Source organism: Seriola aureovittata, chromosome 17 (genome assembly GCF_021018895.1).
Source record: "Seriola aureovittata isolate HTS-2021-v1 ecotype China chromosome 17, ASM2101889v1, whole genome shotgun sequence".
NCBI classification, from domain to species: Eukaryota; Metazoa; Chordata; class Actinopteri; order Carangiformes; family Carangidae; genus Seriola; species Seriola aureovittata.
The window spans coordinates 12,069,419-12,089,064 of NC_079380.1; the positions used below are offsets into that span (position 1 = coordinate 12,069,419).

Here is a 19,646-nt window from a genome sequence, read left to right on the forward strand (position 1 = left end):
AGATGTATAGATAGATGGGTGTAGGAGGCACCACAGAGAGGGAGGGAGAAAAGAGGATTAGAAACGAGAACAGAGGAGCGGATTTAAGAATAAAAAAAAAAAAAAAAAAAAAAAAAAAAAAAGGGAGGGAACGGAGAGGGGTAGATGAGCAGAATTAAGCAGCTAGACGTGCAGATAGCTTTGAAAAAAATTCACGGGGACGTACTTGTAACAGCTAGGTAGGTGTTTGTCTGGATCTCTCCTGCAAGATTGCGGGCAAAACACTGAAACATCCCAGTGTCATCTGGCAGCAGACCGTTGATCTGTAGACTGCCTCCTACCAACACCCTGTACCTGGGGATCTTCACCGGGCTGATGGGCACTGCATCTTTATACCACACTATGTCTGGCTGCGGTGTGCCTGCAGAGGGAGGAGAGGATATTTTTTTTTTTTCCCCTTGTCACTGTGACCCTTTTGTTCTTTGTATTCTTTTTGTTCATGCTTTCTTGCTCTTTCAGACATGCAGTAACACCCACACACACACACACACACACACACACACACACACACACACACACACAAAAACAAACACCACTAACCTCGTGCCTGACAGGGGATATCCACCACCTTTTCCATCTCTGCACTGATGTGACTTGGTGGCTCTTTTACAAACAGAGGAAACTCTGTTTCAAAGACACAAAAAAAAGGAAGCATAAAACATTGCTCTATTACAGCCTCTAAAAACAACTCACAAATCATCTCTGCTGTTTTTTTTTTCATCTCGACCCTTCTCTGGTGAATGAGCATCTGCACCACTCTAGATAACAACATCAACTCAATTACTGGAATATAAAATGGTAACAAAATGCTCTCTCATCATGGGGGTTAGACTGCTGATGCAATATTTGGATAATTTAGGCTCAGCTGCTGTGCGCGAAGTTCAAAATGCGAGCTGTGTGGGTTATTTACCGAGTACATGCAGGAAGGCCCCAGCAGCGACGGAGGGGACGCTGCTACTGCGGAGCGACGCCTCACACTCATAGTAGCCGCTGTCACTGACTGCTGGCAAGCTGATGACCAATCTCCGGCCGAAATCGCGGATCCCTGTGTTGACCACTGCCCCGTCTTTCCTCCAAGTAATACTCATTTTGACGAGGGGTCTGTGGAATGAAAATGTTGCAAAGAGGAAAAAAGAGAGCAAGAGATAGGGAGCGTGGTTTTTAATACTGATTCATATTCTGTTTCAAGGTTACAGAGCACTGAAGGAGCAATGGGATACATCTGTCATTCTGATTAAGTCTTTGAATAGGAGATAATAGTCAGAATTCAGGGCTGGATTTTCTGCGAGATAGGGAGAACAGAGTGGAGCCTGGAATCAAAGGGAAGAATGGAGGAGAGGTACAAAATGAGAGATGTACAAAACACTTTTCCTATCATGTTCAAACAAAAGACTTCAAGATTCAGTCAAATCACACAATATCAAATATAGAGGTGAGAGAATGTCTGTATTTGCATGTGTTTTTAAAAAAAAAATTTTAATACTCAGTATGCATGAGCCTCTGAATGAAAATTTACCTTGCATTGGCAACACACTCCATGACGGCTTCGTTTCTCCCCATTGTTACACTGGTGTTCTTCGGGGGGATGATGATAGAGGGGGCGATGGGGTCTGCAGGTCCTCCAACATCTACCACGCACACAGAAACACATAAAAGTAGATAGAAAAGAAAAAGTGAAAAAAAATCTATAAACTACACACAGGCCTCTGATTAAGCCTGTGCATCTGCCTGATGCCAACTGAGCATGACTACATCCTGACATGGAGGCTACTGACAATCTGTCACTATCACCAGCAGGTAGCCAGCATGCTATCGCCCAACTATTAACACCCCTGTCTTTACTTTAGATCCTCTCTATAGTGCACACAGCATTTCCTGAGCACGGTGTTAGCCCAGGTGTTAGAAGCCATTATGTAGCATAATTGAGACAAACACAAAAGGCGATTAAATGCAGCACCATCACTCACGGGTTTCACAGAGCCTCCAGCCAACCATCGATTCACTGCCCTCAATCAGTGATCTCTCTCTGAATTTGATCTCATTTTCCCCCCACCTCCCTGGAGTACGGGTACGGGCCCGCTGTGCACTTGTATGTGTTTGAGTGATTGCGTGTTGATGGCATGTACTGCGTGTATTTGTTTGTGGGGGCCTGATGTGTGTCCATGTGCGTCTGTGAAGTTTTTTTTCCAGAGGTTAATAGTGTCCCTAATCAAGTTTTTATTATCACTGTTGTTATTCTGTGCCACCTCATTGTAAATCACACCGTTCCAAGGAGCATTTTCTTGTAGAATCTCAGCGGAGTAATGACAACGCTTCCTCTACTAACGCCACTTGAATGTGGGAGCAGAAAATCTGATGGGTTATTGCCCCCCCCCCAATTGATTGCTTCATTCAAGACTCCAGCTCTTCAGCTGTTGGATTTGAAATCATGATTTCAGTTGCATCACAATCTTATAAACACAGCTTCAATATGTTGAATAATTTACCGTTAAAAAATGAAATCAAAAATTTACCATGTGAGATTAGACTTTTGTTGGGGTCCCGTAGCACACATTCTAGGTTATGTAATACACTACAGGAGGCTGAAATATTAGTTGTAAAATCAATGAAAACATGGAGTACAAATGTTCACAGTAGTGTAAGTTTTGACAACTGTATCTAAAAGTAGTGATTTTGGCTCATCCAGATATTAACTATGATTGTGCAGCTTCAAGCACAAATAGCGAGGAAAAAAGATTTCGCTGCTGCTGACATTTTGCCGGCACATCCAAAGAATGCACTTAACATTTTGAAAGTAAAACATATGAAAAGCACACCTACACACAGATTAAAAAGATCATTCCTTACCACAAACCACAACATTTGTCCTTTAAAAGAGATGTGATGTTTTTTATTTGAAAAAAAAAAATAATAATGTAGATAGATGTTTAACCCATTGATTGATAGCAAATAGGCAGATTTTCTGATGCTACAGCTGACTGAAAGGTTTTAGAATTCCACTACACATCCCCACTAATCCATTTCATCATGGTGGTACAAGCATCATCTTCAGGGTATCATTGACGTTATTATTAATTAGCAGAGTGAGGACCAATCAATCCATGTAGAACAGCTTGCTGTCAAGTCATCAGACGAGTCAAAAAAATTGAAAGAGAAGAAATTAAATGGGCTGCAACGATTTGCTCAAGTCCGAGAGATTTATGAGGAAAAATCTAAATCACTTGGGTCAGAAGCTGTTGGCTAAAATGTAAGATAATAGTATTTAGCTGATGCATGTAATTTTTGCAGCCTTATCAATGGGTGAGATTATGTGGAAAGTTTATTGGTGTGGGTGTTATGGTCTATGAGATCCTGATACTTTTAGTGGGAGGAAGAACAAGAAGAAGAAGACGGAGAAGAAGAAGAAGAAAAACAGGAAAAAAAAGAAGAAGAAGACTCTAGCACAACTAATGTCCCCCTTCTAAGAATAAGAGATAAAGTAGTAGTTATTAGTTACTAATAACTGTTTGTGGCATAGACAGCACATAATATAAATAATTGATGAATGATTTATTGATTGTAATTGTTGATGCAGTCATGTTGACATTGTTAAAAATATGATGGCTGCTGTTCACCCTTCTGCTTATATTACAAATTAATACCAATTTAAGATTCATGAAATGTCTTACAGATTTCTGTAAATATAGAAAAGTCATGGGCTGGTTATATTAACTTCAATTCCATAATATTTGTCTGAAAATGTTTTCTATGTCTGCCAATGACACAACCAAATCCATTTGACGTGTCAAAGAACTCATTTTACTTTCCAGAGGACATGATTGGTTCCTTGGCTGACACTAATTAATGTATTGCAGTTCATAAGCTTTCATTGTTGAGAATACCTCAAGTGTGTAATCTTCTAATTAAATGGGAAAAGTAAACAACGTGGGGACCTGCATTGCAAATTCTCGCTACTAATATCACCATATTGTTTACATCTGTCTGTGTCCAAAGACAATTGTAAACCTAAGTCAACTGTAGTGTATTTCACACTCTGAAGAATAAAACAAAGAAGCAAAATGTCTGCCCACTTGGAGCATTAGCCAGTGTCAGTCTGGTTCTTACTATTAGATTCAGCTCTGTCTCATTTGTATGCTCCCTTTGGAACAAGATGCTCCCTCCTCTGCATATTTTTTTCTGTCTTGTCTCCGCAGAATTGCTAAAATGAACAAATGCAGCTGTAAAAACCTTATTGACTTTCAGATGCAAAATGCAGTTGTGTGATCCGCAAGGTCAGATTCAGTGATATTCAGTGATATCTGGTCCCCGCAGATTGCTGTGTCATGCGTACTGAGCACTGAATTGCAAACACGGTATTAACAATATGATGAGCAGATGTTGGAGCGAGCAGGAAGCTGATATTAAAAATGAGCGGCTCCACAGTAAACAGGTTAAAATCCTCCTACAACAGTCAAAACCCAGACCAGATAAATAACAGAAATCATAGGGGATGCAGTGATATATTTTACTAAAAGATGTACTATTTGTGGTATAAAATGTTATCATAAATATTATCTTTAGAGCCAGTTAGTTATAAAATACATTTTGTGACTCCTTTAATTGGCTGCTTTTAGTAAGAAGGGGAACTGGTATGTTTAGATAAAAGTATGTATTGGTAGGTGGGACGATTTGTGTGACTTTGTTTAGATGAAAGAAGGTGACTATAGGTGGGAGGATGGGGATGGCGACGAGTCAGGTTCAGCTAAACACTAATGATCTGACGTGCAACCATACTAACATGAGAAACGCCGACCTTTATTTGAAGTTGTAAACATGTTCTGTTTGTAAGTGAGTCCGACCATCTAATCTGATGTGTGTGTTTGTGAGGGTGCGCGTGTGTATGTGTGTGTTTAATCATTCCCCGCTCCTCAGTGTCATTTTCATAAATCTGCTTTTTGTGAGCAGCGATTAAACTGAAGGTCCACTTTATGGGCCTAGTACATCCAGCCAGCCAGCCAGGGAGGTGTTGCTGGCGCTCCACCTTAAAAAAAAAAAACATCATATGAGTGTAATTCACTGCTTGAGCCAGAGGTTAGAGGAGGTTCTGCAGAACCAGAGGACAGCTATTGTTGTGCACTTAATGGGTATGATTAGATCTGTTGGGCATAGATAAGAAGAAGAGGAAACAGCAGAAAGGAGTAGAGGGCAGGCCAGTAGAGGGCGCTATCTCTGTTTCTATTGTCTTCAGCTGAGCCACCTGTTGCTGTGATGAATGCATATGAGTGCTCAAGTGTTGAGCTGAGCAAAAATATAAAAGGAATAAAACTTTTTCTTCTTTTTTTTTTCAAAACAATATTTTCATCTGCAACAACCTGTTAATGCAATCTGCTCATGACACAAACAATCTGTTGGTGAGCTGCGTCTTTTTGAGTGGGTGATGAAGTCTGTTGCTTGAATGTGTGTGTACATGTGCACCTGAGTGTGTGTGTGTGTGTGTGTGTGTGTGTGTGTGTGTGTGTGTGTGTGTGTGTGTTTTCACATGTACTTACTCTCCACTGTGAGTGTGATGGGTAGACTGGTTTTGTTCTCCCCGTTCTTGTCATTGACGGCCTGGGCGTAGTAACGTCCGGCGTCAGGCGCCACCGTGGACAGGATGACCAGCGTGTTGTCCAGCGTGATGGCACTGATGTAAATATTCACACACACACAAACATTTATACATTCGTTAAGCATACTTGCATTAATGTGCGTTCATTCTCATGACACTCACCTAACCTCAACCTTACCCCGATAAAAACACAAACAGCTTTAGGTAGTGATGAATATGGTTAAATCACCAGTTAAACAGACAGCCTCAGTCAGCTGGTGTGCTTTCCAAAATTTTCCCTTAAACACACACATTAAAATGCGCACATACACACACACACACACACACACACATTAACAAGTACACAGACACACTCATATCATTAAACCAGTGAGTAGTTGTTTCTAAAAGTCAATAAATCCTGAGGGTAAACTGACGCACACACACACACACACACATACACACACTCATAAATTATGTTGAAAAAGAAGCGCACCAAACAATTTTTATGAGCACTTCCATCTACAAGGTGCCACAATGTCTTAAAGGGATGGTTCAGAATTCATCTCGCTGCTGTGTACTGGCTGTTCCTGCAGCACTTGAGTCGTAACAAAAAGTTCAAAGTCATTTAAATCACTGAAGGGGGTTAAGATAAGGTGGGCTGATATTGTGAGATACTATAGATCAGTCTGAGTTTTGTCCATGGAAGCTCAGTTGACCATGTTTTAACTGTTGGTTGCATGGTTGATGTCTACATACAGCATTTAAAGGATATAGATGTGTAAGACACAAAGTCCCAGCAACAGTCGGACGCTAAAAGGGTGAGCAAACAAAGTCTCTAATTTGGTGATAAACACAGATATATTTCTTTATATATTTCTCCCATCAAACTCACAATAATGTGTTGTATTAGTATTGTGTTACCTCTTTTGCACTTACAGTAGATTCACTAATTGTGCTTAGAGTAACAAGCTACACAGGATACAAAGGAAAATGGTGTATGAGAATAAAAAACACACGTATGTAAGCACTAGGAAGTGGCTCAAAAGAAAAAAAAAAAAAAAAAGCTATCCCTTTAAAATCCTTTTTGTAAGTGCAGAAGCCCAGCAGCCTTGAGCTTTGCTGAATGCTGGTTGGGCTGATGGTCTCGAACGTCTGAAAAGGGCCCATTAAATGAGAGCTGACGCTAAGCACGCAGGCAGATTAGGCTCTTCGTATCTGCCAGCATCTGCCTGATCAGAGCAGGATAAACAGAGACACTCCTGGACAATTAGGAGTGGTGGCTCTTACTGAAGCAACAGACACTCATACAAACACACAAACACCGACATACACAAACGCAGCTGAATGTCAGTGTAGCCTGACACAAAGCGAGCAAACAAGCGGTAAATGCAGAGCGTCCTGTCAGTGCCTCTCATTGTCACAGAGCAAAGCTTCACCGCTTCATTTCTGATAAGAGTCAGCCGCATGGTAACCGGCTCTGGAATTGGTCGAGCGTTCATGGTTAGGGGGTTGAGAGTTTTCTTGCAATTTCCCCTCAGCTCTCGCTTGCACTGTGCTCCTGGAGCCCCGCAGGCAGAGGAGACACGCACCAATCCGTTCCTCAAGCAAGAGCATGCAACTCAGGATAGAAGTCCTCATGTCAACATGGCAGAGCTCGCTGTTGAATAATAAATGAGGAGGTGGTTTCCGAGGAGCTGTGGACTGCCTACCTCTATTTGTCAGGATGGCACAATTAATCTCAGGTGATTACCTTCACAGTGTCTCTTCAGGAGGATTGCATATCTGAACAGGCATGAATCCAACAAACATAAAAAAAAGAAAAAAAGAAAAAAAAAGAAACAGAAAAGAAAAAAAAGCATCCAAACTTACACTTACCCTCGGAGCGTAGGTATAGAGTAACCCCAAGAACTCCCTACTGTCCTACATCCTCACACAGATCCCACACATAGACTCCCACACACATATCAACCCAGGGGTGAGCGCTGTCAGTCAAACATATCATCAATTGAGGCCTTTTGTCCAATTTTGTCTAATTGGTTCCCCTGCTGCCTGCTCTATCTCTGCCCTTCAATCATTCCGCCTGCAAAGTCAATAGGGGTGATATAATAACCCGCTCTATCACTGAGAGGTGATTCAATGATGAACATAGGGCCTGCGCCAACATTCGTTCATCAACTATTCTGCTCAACTTCACTCATGGCGTGCGTGCGTGTGGGGTTGGGGGGATTGGAGAAAATCTGTGAGCAGTATTGAACTTCTTAGAGCTCTCTGAAGTGAAAGATATTCGGCCTCAGCAGCTCTGCGTTCTCCAACAACTCACATATGAGAGCACTCGCTCAGATGCGTGCAGAAGCACACGAGTCCGGAGCACACACATGCTGCTCAAATCAAACAAACCAAGCTGAGGAGAAGGTAGTACTTACATACGGCTGCTGGAGGGAATCTTACGCCCATCTCTGAACCAGGTGATCTGCGGCCTGGGGAAGCTGTGTATCCGCGGTACGTGGATGAGAGCCCCATCACCCTGGGATACAGTTTGAGACCTCTCACCCTCCACAAAACCACCCATATCTATGAAGGAAAGAGAGTGTGGGTTAAAAAGAAGAATTAAGGCTAGAGGAGGAATTTTTGGAAATGCATGCCAGCAACAAAGAAGATGAAAAAGAGGAATTGTTATTATTACCACGTTATGTACCTTTTTCAAAAGCTAAGCTCCTTTATTCAGAGTGAGTCATCCACATACTGTGCATGACAAGCCTTTCACAAAAACAGTGTCCTCCCCTTAACTCTGTCAGAACTGGGGATGTATGCAAAAGAAAACAGCACTTACAGGCAACCTGCACTTCAGTGCTACACTGCATTATCGCACCCACTCGGTTTCTCACAATGCAGCGGTAGTGGCCGGCGTGTGATCGGTCCAGTGAGGGGATCAGGTACCTAATGGGCACACGCAACACAAAGTGCCATTAGTCATCATCAGCGTGAGAGACAGCGACATTTGTCATCTTGCCGCTTTTATCCCCCACACTTAAGATGCGAAATGAATCGAGATGTTTCACTGTTTGCACCTGAAACACAGTTTAAATGGCATTCCACTTTGCTATGAGACATATGTGTTCAAAATTAGCAATAGAATAGAGCGGGCATTCAGTGGTGATGAAGCTACTGGACAGCAGATAGCAAGTTAAAAAAAGAAAAGAAAAAACTGTAGAGACAGCTGAGTTCCTGACTGGCAGGACTCACAAAACCCCATTGTTATCTTGTTTCTTGAGTCAGTTGAATCAAATCATACAAGTACCTATCACATGTTAGTCCTGGGCAGCCATAGCTCCATCTCTCCCCTGATGTGCATTCATGTTAAATGGTGTGTGTGAAATGCTAGCTAGATAACCCCAGAGCTCAGTCCCCTTTTAATTGGTTTGCTACAGACACTTAGGAGTGTGGAGTCCGCCCCTGCCATGTTCCTCCTGCACTGCAAGTCAGGGTGTGTGGGGTGTGTGTGTGTGTTGGGGTGGGGGGGTCTGATTAAATGGATTCCAGTCCTCCTCTTTGATCAGGGCTGGTGAAGAATAACAAGCAGAGGGCTGGCCTGCAAGGCAGACCGAAAGACTTAAGCCACGTGAGAGAACAGCCAAATGCTGAGGAAAGACGAGGGAAGAAGAAGGAGACGATGAGGGGGAGAAGAGGGGAGGGAGGATGTGAGACAGAGGGAGAAAGACAGACAGGGAAGGGAAGGTGTGTGTGGGGAGGGAGGTGGGTGATAGCAATCAGGCAATGCAACATGAGTGTCTATCCATGTCTAGGGGACTGATGAAACTGTGAGTAGAGAGGCCAAAAAACAGAGCTAGAAATAGATAGAACCTGGCTTTCACTGTGGACTGCAACTGTGACCTGTAAACACACATGTAGGCATACAGTACATGCACAAATAAGCATGGCACGTTGACGCATACATGCACGCACACATACACACAAACACACACACACACACACACACACACACACACACACACACACACACAAAGGCCTTGTTAGCACAGGCTGCTTTCTGATGACCACACTCTGTGCTGTGAGTAGAGGGCTTCAGAACTGGGTTTAGAGGCTGAAGTGTGTAAGAAAAAAAAGTGTCCAGAACGACTCCACGGTCGGTGGAACAGCATCTTACTGCTGACAGAGCAAAGCAAGCCCACCCACACTGGAAAATCTGATGAAAAACATGCATTCTCTGATTTTGTTGCAGCAATGACAGTTTCAACAAACAGTAAGAGGGAGAGAAAAGTGGAGTTATCTGCTCACACCATCGCTGAACGTTGAATACGGTGAGATACAAACAGGAATAAATCTGACAATCCCCTGAACACAAGATGTTATGTCTCAAGGGAGACGTGCAGCCAAATCAGTCCTGAATAAATCCATAGAAATGAGTCTGGAATATGAATAAAAATGAGCAATTGAGCTATTAGTTACAATTAAATGCCGCTAAACTGTCCTCATGTAGTAAGCTAATTATAGTTGATGAAAAAAAAATTATAGAATCAGCTCTGGCGGGCATGGTTGGATTCCTTACCTGTATTCCAAGGAAAAACGTGTGAGTTCGGTCCCATTGTAGATCCATTTGAATTCCAGGGGCCAGCTGCCCTCCGCCATGCAGGTTAGGACCAGGCGGTTCCCCTCTAGGTGAACCTGTGCCTGAGGAGGTTCCATCTTAAAATAAGGTGGGACATCATCTACTGGAAAGAGAAGGGAAGGGGAGAGGAGAAAATGAGAGTTAAGTAAAAAGATAATGACACAGGAACAGGCAGGAAAACAGAGAGACAGAGAGAGAGAGAGAGAGAGAGAGAGAGAGAGACAAAAAGAAACAAAGTGAAGCAGTAAGAAGGGTTAGCCGTAAAAAAAAAAAAAAAAGAAGTGATTCAGTAACCTCTGTGAGCAGAGACACACAACACAGTCCCAGCAATTCACAGGAAATGAGGACTCAGAACAAGCTATTTCCATTTTTCTTCTGCACTGATTGGGAACTTGAAGGTCAACAGAAAAGCCTGCCAAAAAGCACATGGAATAAGTTGTTACTGCAAAAAGCAGCTTACTCTTTTATTTCAAATTGAAATGCGCTGGCAAAGAGGTAGAAGAGCAATTTGTGCAGCAGAAGAAGTGTAAATGAACACTTCCATACCTCTACATCAGTAAAAGTGGATGGGGAGAGAGAAAGGGGAGGTGTAGGGAGGTGGTGGGAGGAGGGGAGGAGTGAATAGACAGAAAACAGATGGAGAAAAATACAGCACAGATTTTACACACACATACACAAAAGAAAAAAAAAAAAAGAAAAGAAAGGACACAAGGAAGTAGGAGGAAGAGAGAGTGAGAAACTAGGAAGCCATGGGGGGTGGCGGGCGGTAGGGGCTGCTTTAGAAAACACAAAGTTTCCCAGCCTTAAACCCCTTTCTCTGACAGGATGAGTTATGCTCTGTGCCTCCCTTCATTTATCTTTATAGTTCCCTAATGCAGCCAGATTATACAGGCCCCATTCGCAACACTGCACACAGCCAGTGCAGCCAAAGAAAGCCTTTAAGGTGATACGCAAGGTCCAGAGCTGAGCTTGGAGACAAAGTGCTTTCATTTGAGCTGATGAAAAAGGCATGATCAGACCTATTGATCTGTCTGCCTCACCAGCCATGGGCGACGCTGAGCCGATTGTGCTAGTGTTAGTGGCGGGCTAATTAAAGTCTGTATTAATAGTTGCAGTAAGCCGCCAAGGCCTGGAGCGCGCCTTGGTTTTAGGTCTACCACACGAGCTGACTCATTCTCATGGCTGATTACTGGAGCCTTTCTCTCTCTCTCTCTCTCTCTCTCTCTCTCTCTCTCTCTCTCTCTCTCTGTCTCTCCACACCCATACGCAAGTTCACACCCGAGATTTATGGCGGTAAATGCGGCGGATGGTGTGGTGGAAGTGGGTGAATGTGAGGGCAGCTTGCACCGAGCAGGGAAGGGGGATAGAGAAAATTGAGCCTGATTGAAACGGTAAATAAAAGAATGACTGTAAACCTCTGTGTTTCACACAAACGGTCACGCGTGCTCCGTGTACATACACACAAACACAGATAACGGGACACACACATAGCGAACCAGCACACAGAAAATACCTCATATGAAAACAGCCCCTTACTCTCCCTTCTATCACCCACAAACACACCACTCATAAGAGGAGGCAAACAAACAGCCATCTGTTTTCAAAACCAGCCCTTGGATTTTTCCCGTTTGGTAATAACAATACTCCACTACCTGGTTAATCTCTTCTTTCTACCACCCTTGCGTGAACTTCTCCAAAACAAACACAGTCAAATCCAACAGGCCCCTTGAAACTGATCCCTGTCTGAGCCCAAATGGAGGAGCCATCCCTATTTTCCCCAGGCACTAGCTGCTGGAGTGGTGGCTTTGCTGTAATTCCATCCACTAGTAAATGCATTCATACTTGACACACACACACACACACACACACACACACACACACACACACAGTCCCAAAACATTCGCTTATGCCTACACAAATGCACAACACCCGACCACTTCCAGCGTGGTTCAGGGGCATGGTGGCTATGTGCACTCAGAATTGTGGCTCCCAAAAAAAAAAAAAAAAAAAGAAATAAAAAAATCTGGCTCCATCAACAAGCCGCCATTAGAGACCTGTACATGCCAAACCCAGACTCACACATCAATCGTCGGAGAGAAGGAATATGTATAATACCAAGTTACTGATGTGGAAATGTGGAACAGGAAATTGGACGCGCCGTAATCACCACTCTTCTTACCTGTTTGCCATTTGTATAGTCACACTAGTTTCTGTCTCAGATGACCCATTCAGTTGAGCCCTGATTAAGAAGTCTTGGCTGTATGTGCCCCTTGTGACCAATTTCAAATTAAGAGGAGAGCATATATTTTTTAAGAGCAACAGCTAGGGAGAGAGGAAAAAGTCAATGTTTTTAACATCATGCAGGATTGACTTCCAGTTCCATGCTGCTAAACTCTCAAAGAGCTTCCTCTCCATGGTATACACACAACAGAAGTGATCTTCTATTTGAGTCCAGGTGAGAAATTCAATGACCACTGACTGTGAACAATTCTTACAGCTAAAAGAAGATAGCATCAATTCCTCTGCACACAGGCCTCGGGGATCTAATGAGTTTCCAACAGAGAACCTCTTGTCCGGACCTCATTCTCCTCTTCATCACTGTGCTTTTGATCTTCACAGTGATTTGCTGAGGTCAAACACCGCTGACACTTGTTTGTGTCTGTGGCAGATGCTGCATGTGTTTGTGACAGTGGCTGCATCATTTTTACGTGTTATCTCCGTTTCCTCTGTTTTCTTTGAGCGCCTGTCAGCCGCTGCAGAGAAATGAATGAGTAATGCATCTGTTTACGCATGCTTGCGTCAATGTGGGAACATCCTTGTCTATTTTTTGCTTATATGTATGCACATGCAGCAGTAAAAAGCTCTGTTAATATATACAGTATGTACAGTAGAGATGGCACTTTGTAAATGAGTGTGTCGCTGTCACTAAGTTGTCAGGTCGATACGTTTGCCTCCACTGTGGTATCATCGTCGCTGATCTGATCCATAAGTTGTCTCGGGTGTCATCTCCTTTTAGAGCACTGTGGCTTCATGGGACATAAGCATACTGTAAATGACACTCGCATATATTTACAGACATACACAGAGACAAAGACAAAGCAAAATACAAAGCGGGGACTCAGCTTAAGGAATGGAGGATATGTGCCTATCTGCAACTGCCTGGCTGCTCTATGTCAAGGTAAAGCTGACATTTTTTTTTTTCTAGAAGAGACAGCAGTGGAGGGAGGAATAAAAGGAAGAGCATTGGCTAAGAAGAGCTGTCACTTCCTCCATGCCAGTGATGAACGGAGAGACAGCGGCGGGTTTTGGCAGGTACGTGGCGGAGCCTGCATGCTGTAAGCATTCGAATCCAGATGGAAAGCTAGAGGGCAGTCCTTCTGGACCAGGAATTCCTGCCGCACTGTGGGCACAGATAAAAGCCAACCGGAGCGGGTCGGCAGATCTAGGGAAGACCAAAAACTGGCATGGGAAGACCAGGAGGGCTTTAATGTGGCTGCTGTGCAGAGCAGCTGCCCCCCAACAGTCAAGCTGCACCACCACAGCTCATTCACCACAGATATAAAAACACCTTATTCTAACCTGACAGCTGAGGTTGAATGGTGGCATGGCTCCAGCCGGGTCCCCTGCAGCATACACAGAATTTTAATGGCTGTTAGACAAAGACCACAGGCACCGGGGCAGCTTTATAAACCAAGGCCCATTGTGCTCCCCATTGCGCCATGCTGGCATGCAATCACACAAACGGTGTTCACATTCGGCTTTTGTCTTGTATTCTCTTTCTTGCTTATTTTATGCCTCACCTCCTTACCCCAGCTCCACTCCAGCAGCAGGGAGCCTCTTCCTGCTCTCTGTTTAATCCTCAGACACCTGTGTCTGAGCCCATGCAACCACATCCTCGCTGGCACTCGACACAACTGTATCACTGAGATCCAGTGATAAAGTGGAGCCCATGCCTGTTGAAACATTTGGAGGTCTACTCTCTTGTTATCCACTCCCACTCTGTCCCCCATTTCTCACTCCACCTTGCTATGTATTTTCTCCACCGCTCTTTCTCTCCTTACATATACACACAGCTTCCCTGCTCCATCCACCACCTCCAGTTCACCTCCTGGTGCATCATATCACCCAGGAAAATTTAGAGCTGTCATTTGGCTTCTTCAATTGGACTTTAACACGTGAGATGGGTTATGGCTAGCCTCTCTGATGGGGGTTATGCAACAGTCATGGCAGTGACCTTGGCCTAGTAATGGGTTGGTGAAAGGGTGTGGGTTGGGGGGTTGGTGAAGGGAGGTTAAAAGCATCTTAAAAGCTGATGAAACACCTCCCTTATGGATACACACATGCATGACAAGCAAACACGCACGCACAGGTCGTTGGTGCTTTATGAGTTGAGATGAGGACGTTTGGAGCCATGACATGAAGCAAATACATAAATACACACACAAACACCCACAAATATTCACACCTCTCCCTCGTGAAAACACAGTCCGTCCTGAAGGTCAGGCTGATCTGTCACTCTGTCACAAGCTGCTGTCACCGTGACAACAGACACCCTGCTGGTTTACACTCTATCACTTAGGTGAGTCAGAAAGCAGGTGGACACACACACACACACACAAAAAAGAAGGAGATTAAGAAAGTGAGCGAACAAGAAAAGACAGAGAGGAGGAAAAAGAGAGTTACAGCGAAACAGATGGCGAGAGAAATGCAGGGTTTAATGAGAACAACAAAGAGAGATTGAGAAGTGATGTAGAGGCACGGCGAGGTGAGGGACTGAGAGGGGGAGAAAGAAAAATGAAAAGAGAGAGGGGAGTGTCCTCCAACACTAGGCAGCAAGGTGAAGCGACCCATTACAGCAGAAGCCAAACAAGCAGGCCAGGACTATAAGACAGGGAGGGGAGATGAAGAGCCTCCATCTATCCCTACATTCATTTCGAGAAATGGCCCATGGATCAGCATCTGCATGCTGCATGTGAGGCCAGTCCATCAAAGCTTGATGTCTCCCTAACCCCCCCTTGTATTTATAGCCCCTAAATCATGTTTGTCCAACATTCAGTAGGACTATGCACTTTATAAGATCCCTTGGTATCTATGTTGTGGCAATATAAACTTCATGGCCCAAGTGACATGCTTTTAAAAGCTCGTACAGCCATACAGTCATGCTCACTGCTCAGAGGAAAAGATGAAGCAGGAATATGGATTTTCGTGTTAAGCTGTCTAAAATGTTTTTCTTTTTGATGATGCGCTTGCTTTGATGTTGCGGAGAAAAGTCCTCAGGTCCTCTGCAGATGAAATGCTGCCTGCACCAGAGCTGTGTTTAGCGGATCGCCACGGGTTAATTGATGCGTAATTGATGTGATTAATTGAGGTGTAATGTACCGCGGTGACGTGTCTGGGAGCCCGACTTGCTGCAGGGCCCTTTGTGCATGTGCGCACGGTGTGTGCGCTTACAGGTATGCCTGTGTGTCTATCTGATGCTACAGCAACACAATTAGAAGCAGTAGCATCCAGCCAACAAATGGAGATTTAATTAGGAGTGAAGACGGAGCGGGAGGCCAGTCAATGGGCAGTAGATTGAATTATCTGGACACACACTCCAGCAGGCAGCACAGACAGATTCACAGTTGCACACATACTCAAACACACACACACACACACACACACACTACACACACACACTACACACAAACACACTCTGTTTGGAATCCTTCCCTGTTTGCCTCACTACTCCTCTGAGTGCCTTACTCTACCTCTCTGCTATGCTCTGCCTGTCTCAAACTATCTTTCTCTTTTTGATTCCTTCCACTTTTTTCTCTTCCCATCTTAACTTTCTCTTCCCCGCCACAATAACAGTTTCCTCCCTGTGTGTTGTGGCAGTCTCTCTTTCTTGGCGGCCTTGATCTCTGGCTTTGTTTTCATACTCTCTCTCCCTGCCCTCTCATCAGTTGTCATCGCTCTCTCTCACACTTTCTCTCTGTGTCCCTTCCTTCTGCACTTTCTGTCGAGATGTCTCTCCATCTTTTTCAGTCTCTCTCTCTCTCTCTCTCCCTCCCTATCTCACCGTCTCCCTCCATCCTCTTGCCCTGCATGCTCTCTCCTTCCCCTTAGCACTCCGTCTCTGAGTCACTAGCAGTATATTGTATTCCGTGCCGAGGGACGTGTCTGTGATATCCAGGAGCCTAATTAGCAAGTCCAGCTCCTGGCAGAGAACACGGCACGCAGAGGAGCACAGGCACATGGCCTGGCGTCAATTAATGAGACCTCACACACCCACAGGCACCATTACACGCCCTCTGCAGCATCAAGTCTCTAGTCGGCTCAGCCTTGTCCGATGAACAGTGGGGGGGAACCACGGCTGAACAACTGTAGCTAGATGTAAGAAAGTTATGTCTTTAATCACCAAGGGATAGTCATAGCTTTGTAAAAAGATAAAGCAGGGATTCTTGTCTGACTTTGTGGCACTCAAATAAGATTTATGTCGTGCAGCAGCGAGCTGTGAGCATATTCCTGGAGCCAACATTTCAATGCATCAACTTAAGCCAGACACTATGGCAATTTCTTACGTTGTAACGACAAGATATATGAAATTGTTTTCATCTTGAGGAAGTGAGATTTGGAGAGTTCTTGTGAGTACAACACAATGGGAAATGAGCCAGGCTTCCCTCTCATTGTAGTGCGCGTGTGACTGACATCACAGCACTATTTTTCCGACTTTTCTCTTTTCCCTTCTCACAAGGGAGAAGGGAGATGGTAGCGGGTGGGGGAGAAAATAGGTACAAATTTTCACTTGATCTTTTTGAGAGCTAATTGACAATGTTTGGAAAAAACTAAAAACTAAAAAAACAAGAGAGAGCAACACAAAACAGATAAACGACAGTAAGCGGAAGAAACAGGAAATAAAAAAAAATAAAAAATAAAAAAAAACAGTCAGAGCAGCATCGGGAATAGGAGGCGGGCAGCTTTTTCTCAAGGCATGAGAAGGTTGGAAATGGGCCTAAGTGAATTTAGAAAGTAGGGCAAAGACTAACGGAGGAAAATAAACAAACGCGCTGAAATGTGAATTCCACAGGGCCCCAGGTCATTAGAGTTAATACTGCGCGCTATGCCATCTGCTGTGATTGTTTACACTAGGCTGGATAATTAGATCCTAATTAGTAGATGGTATGGTGGGGGAAACATTATTTCACACGCATTGAGATGGAGATGATCAGATGCACCTGCAATGCTGTGCTGCCTGGGACCTCTGTGGGTAACTCCATGAAGATGTAGCTATCAGGCAGGTCTCGATTTAATTGCTTGATGCACCAGGCGGGATCTGGATCTTTCTTTCCCACCATTAACATATAGATAGAGTTGTACTTTTTTTTTTTTTTTTTTTCTAGGAGGAGAGAGTCATCTTTGCTCTTGATGTTCTGAAACCTGTCTGCTCCTTGTTTTCCTTTATCCTTTATACTGTACCATATGTGTGCACAGGTGTGTGCCTGTGCATGAAAATGTGTGTAAATACCCTCATGTTTTGCGTGTTTGTGACTGCACCTCTCTAAGATACAGACACCAGAATATTATCAGGCAAAATGCAAGGTCTCAAACTGCCATGTCCCATCCGTGCTTTTCTCCCCAGCAGATCCCTTTGAATCTCCGAATTGGAAAGATACCACTGGCATGCTAATAGTGTTTTGCTAGGTGCGAGGTATCAGGGCGCCTACCGTTGTAATATATGCGTGTGGAATGGCTGGTGATTGTGATTCTTATCAGTGTGGCAGAGTGCATGGGCGCCAAGCAGTGAGTGGCAGGGGCTGGCAGTAAATGCTAATGGCAGAGAGCAGCTGACAGAGAAAAGAATTATTATCTCCCTTCATTACATTTACACGGCCTGCCTGTCTGTCTCCCTTCCTTCCTCTGGGCCCAGGCGTGAACAGCAATCAGTATTGGCAATGCCTTATTTACCTGCTTTGCAAACGACAAACACCTTTGGTGTCAGTGCACTCAGGGACAAGGATCTCAGGAGGTTCTTACATTGAAAATACGTCACACGAATTCGATTACTCATGAGTAACAATGGAGTCTTTGGCGGGAAGGAGTTAGAGATGATAGATGAGTCGAGTTGAAGAGTGGATAACGGATGGAATAGATTTTTTTTTTCTAATTTTGGTGGAGATTTTGTGTGATGTGGAGCAGGATCATCACCTTTGCGATCAGGGCAGCCTGAGGGACCAAAGAGTTCCTGTTCCTAATTGGGACCTCTAGAGTGTGAGAGCTACCAGAATGAAGCTTGTCACATCACTGCCTTTCTCCACTACTTTACCAAGAGGCCCTCTGACCACTATTTTCTCCCATCATCCATGCTATAGCACTAAGTCCTGCTCTGTGACGGTGTGATAGCTACCCCATCACCCCAAAAATCACTTTCTTCAGAGAATCTCAAAGCTGCCAGCCTCCTCCTGCCACATCTCTGACCTCAGAGGCGTCCACACAGACAGGAGCTCCTTCTTTTCACCGTTCTTGTGTCTGACGTGCACATGCCCTGCAAAACAGGAGCAATGACAGAGGAGGAACACAGCTCTGTGGCATTGTGCGAAGACAGGCAGCCATCACAACGCCAGCAGGCAGACAAAGATCTGAACGCCCTGACATTATGCTAATGGGAGCGTTTGGCTGGTTCTTACATGACTTCACACCACATTGTTCATCTCAATTATCAGATACAGTAACGGCTGCTGAGTGAGAAGCATGCGATTCACACAAAGCAGGGGAAATTCTCAGTCAGAGATACTAATTGTTGTGTTCTCTCCACATGATCCTTTAGGATGGTTTAGTGTGAGAAACACGGCTTGTTAAAATCGGCATAATAACATCCTATGTGAATACTATGAAATTATGCATGGTGGAGAGTAAAATTAATGAATAACTTATTCCGACAGACCACACCAAAACATTAAGGATGAGTATATTTGTCTTGATTATTTAAATACACAACTTATAATAACAAAGTGGAAGAGCCGTCCTCTGTACTTGCCTATATATTTGTTATGAACCTACAATAAAACTTAATCACCCTTCACCTTCTGAAAGTCTTGTCATCTGTTATCCTCCTGATTTATGCAACAAATCCACATTTCCGCCTGTAAAAATTGTGTCATTTTGATCTAAAAATTGCAAGCTGCCTTACAAGAAAACTATACCCTGTAATCAATAGCTATCATAACACTGGCACACACTACAGCTGGGAGCCCTGTGCCAACAATGCTATCTAATATATGAGGTTAATGATGTTTATCTAATTATATTCCTGAGCTTGCACTCAAGCTAGCATTGATCCCAGTGTTGGTGCAGTGATGTTGGCGAAGTTGCTTTCTTCTATTTGAGCTGGGAGCACAGGATGAAGAACCTTGTTAAAAGGGAAAATCCACC

The 19,646-nt window shown here is 44.0% G+C and overlaps 1 protein-coding gene across 5 annotated transcripts in view; it reads right to left on the reverse strand.

Annotated features, from left to right (window-relative positions):
* Positions 1-19,646, reverse strand: part of sdk2a (sidekick cell adhesion molecule 2a) — an 81,399-nt gene that overhangs the window by 25,830 nt on the left and 35,923 nt on the right. For 4 of the 5 annotated variants that reach the window (XM_056402523.1, XM_056402521.1, XM_056402522.1 and 1 more), the window contains exons 2-9: positions 10,176-10,338; positions 8,439-8,545; positions 8,032-8,179; positions 5,568-5,701; positions 1,556-1,667; positions 950-1,140; positions 580-663; positions 206-400 (exon numbers count right to left, since the gene is read on the reverse strand). In XM_056402523.1, coding sequence (XP_056258498.1) covers positions 206-400; positions 580-663; positions 950-1,140; positions 1,556-1,667; positions 5,568-5,701; positions 8,032-8,179; positions 8,439-8,545; positions 10,176-10,338 — 1,134 coding nt within the window. The remainder of the gene's footprint in view (positions 1-205; positions 401-579; positions 664-949; positions 1,141-1,555; positions 1,668-5,567; positions 5,702-8,031; positions 8,180-8,438; positions 8,546-10,175; positions 10,339-19,646) is intronic. The other variant, XM_056402520.1, reaches the window with a different exon arrangement.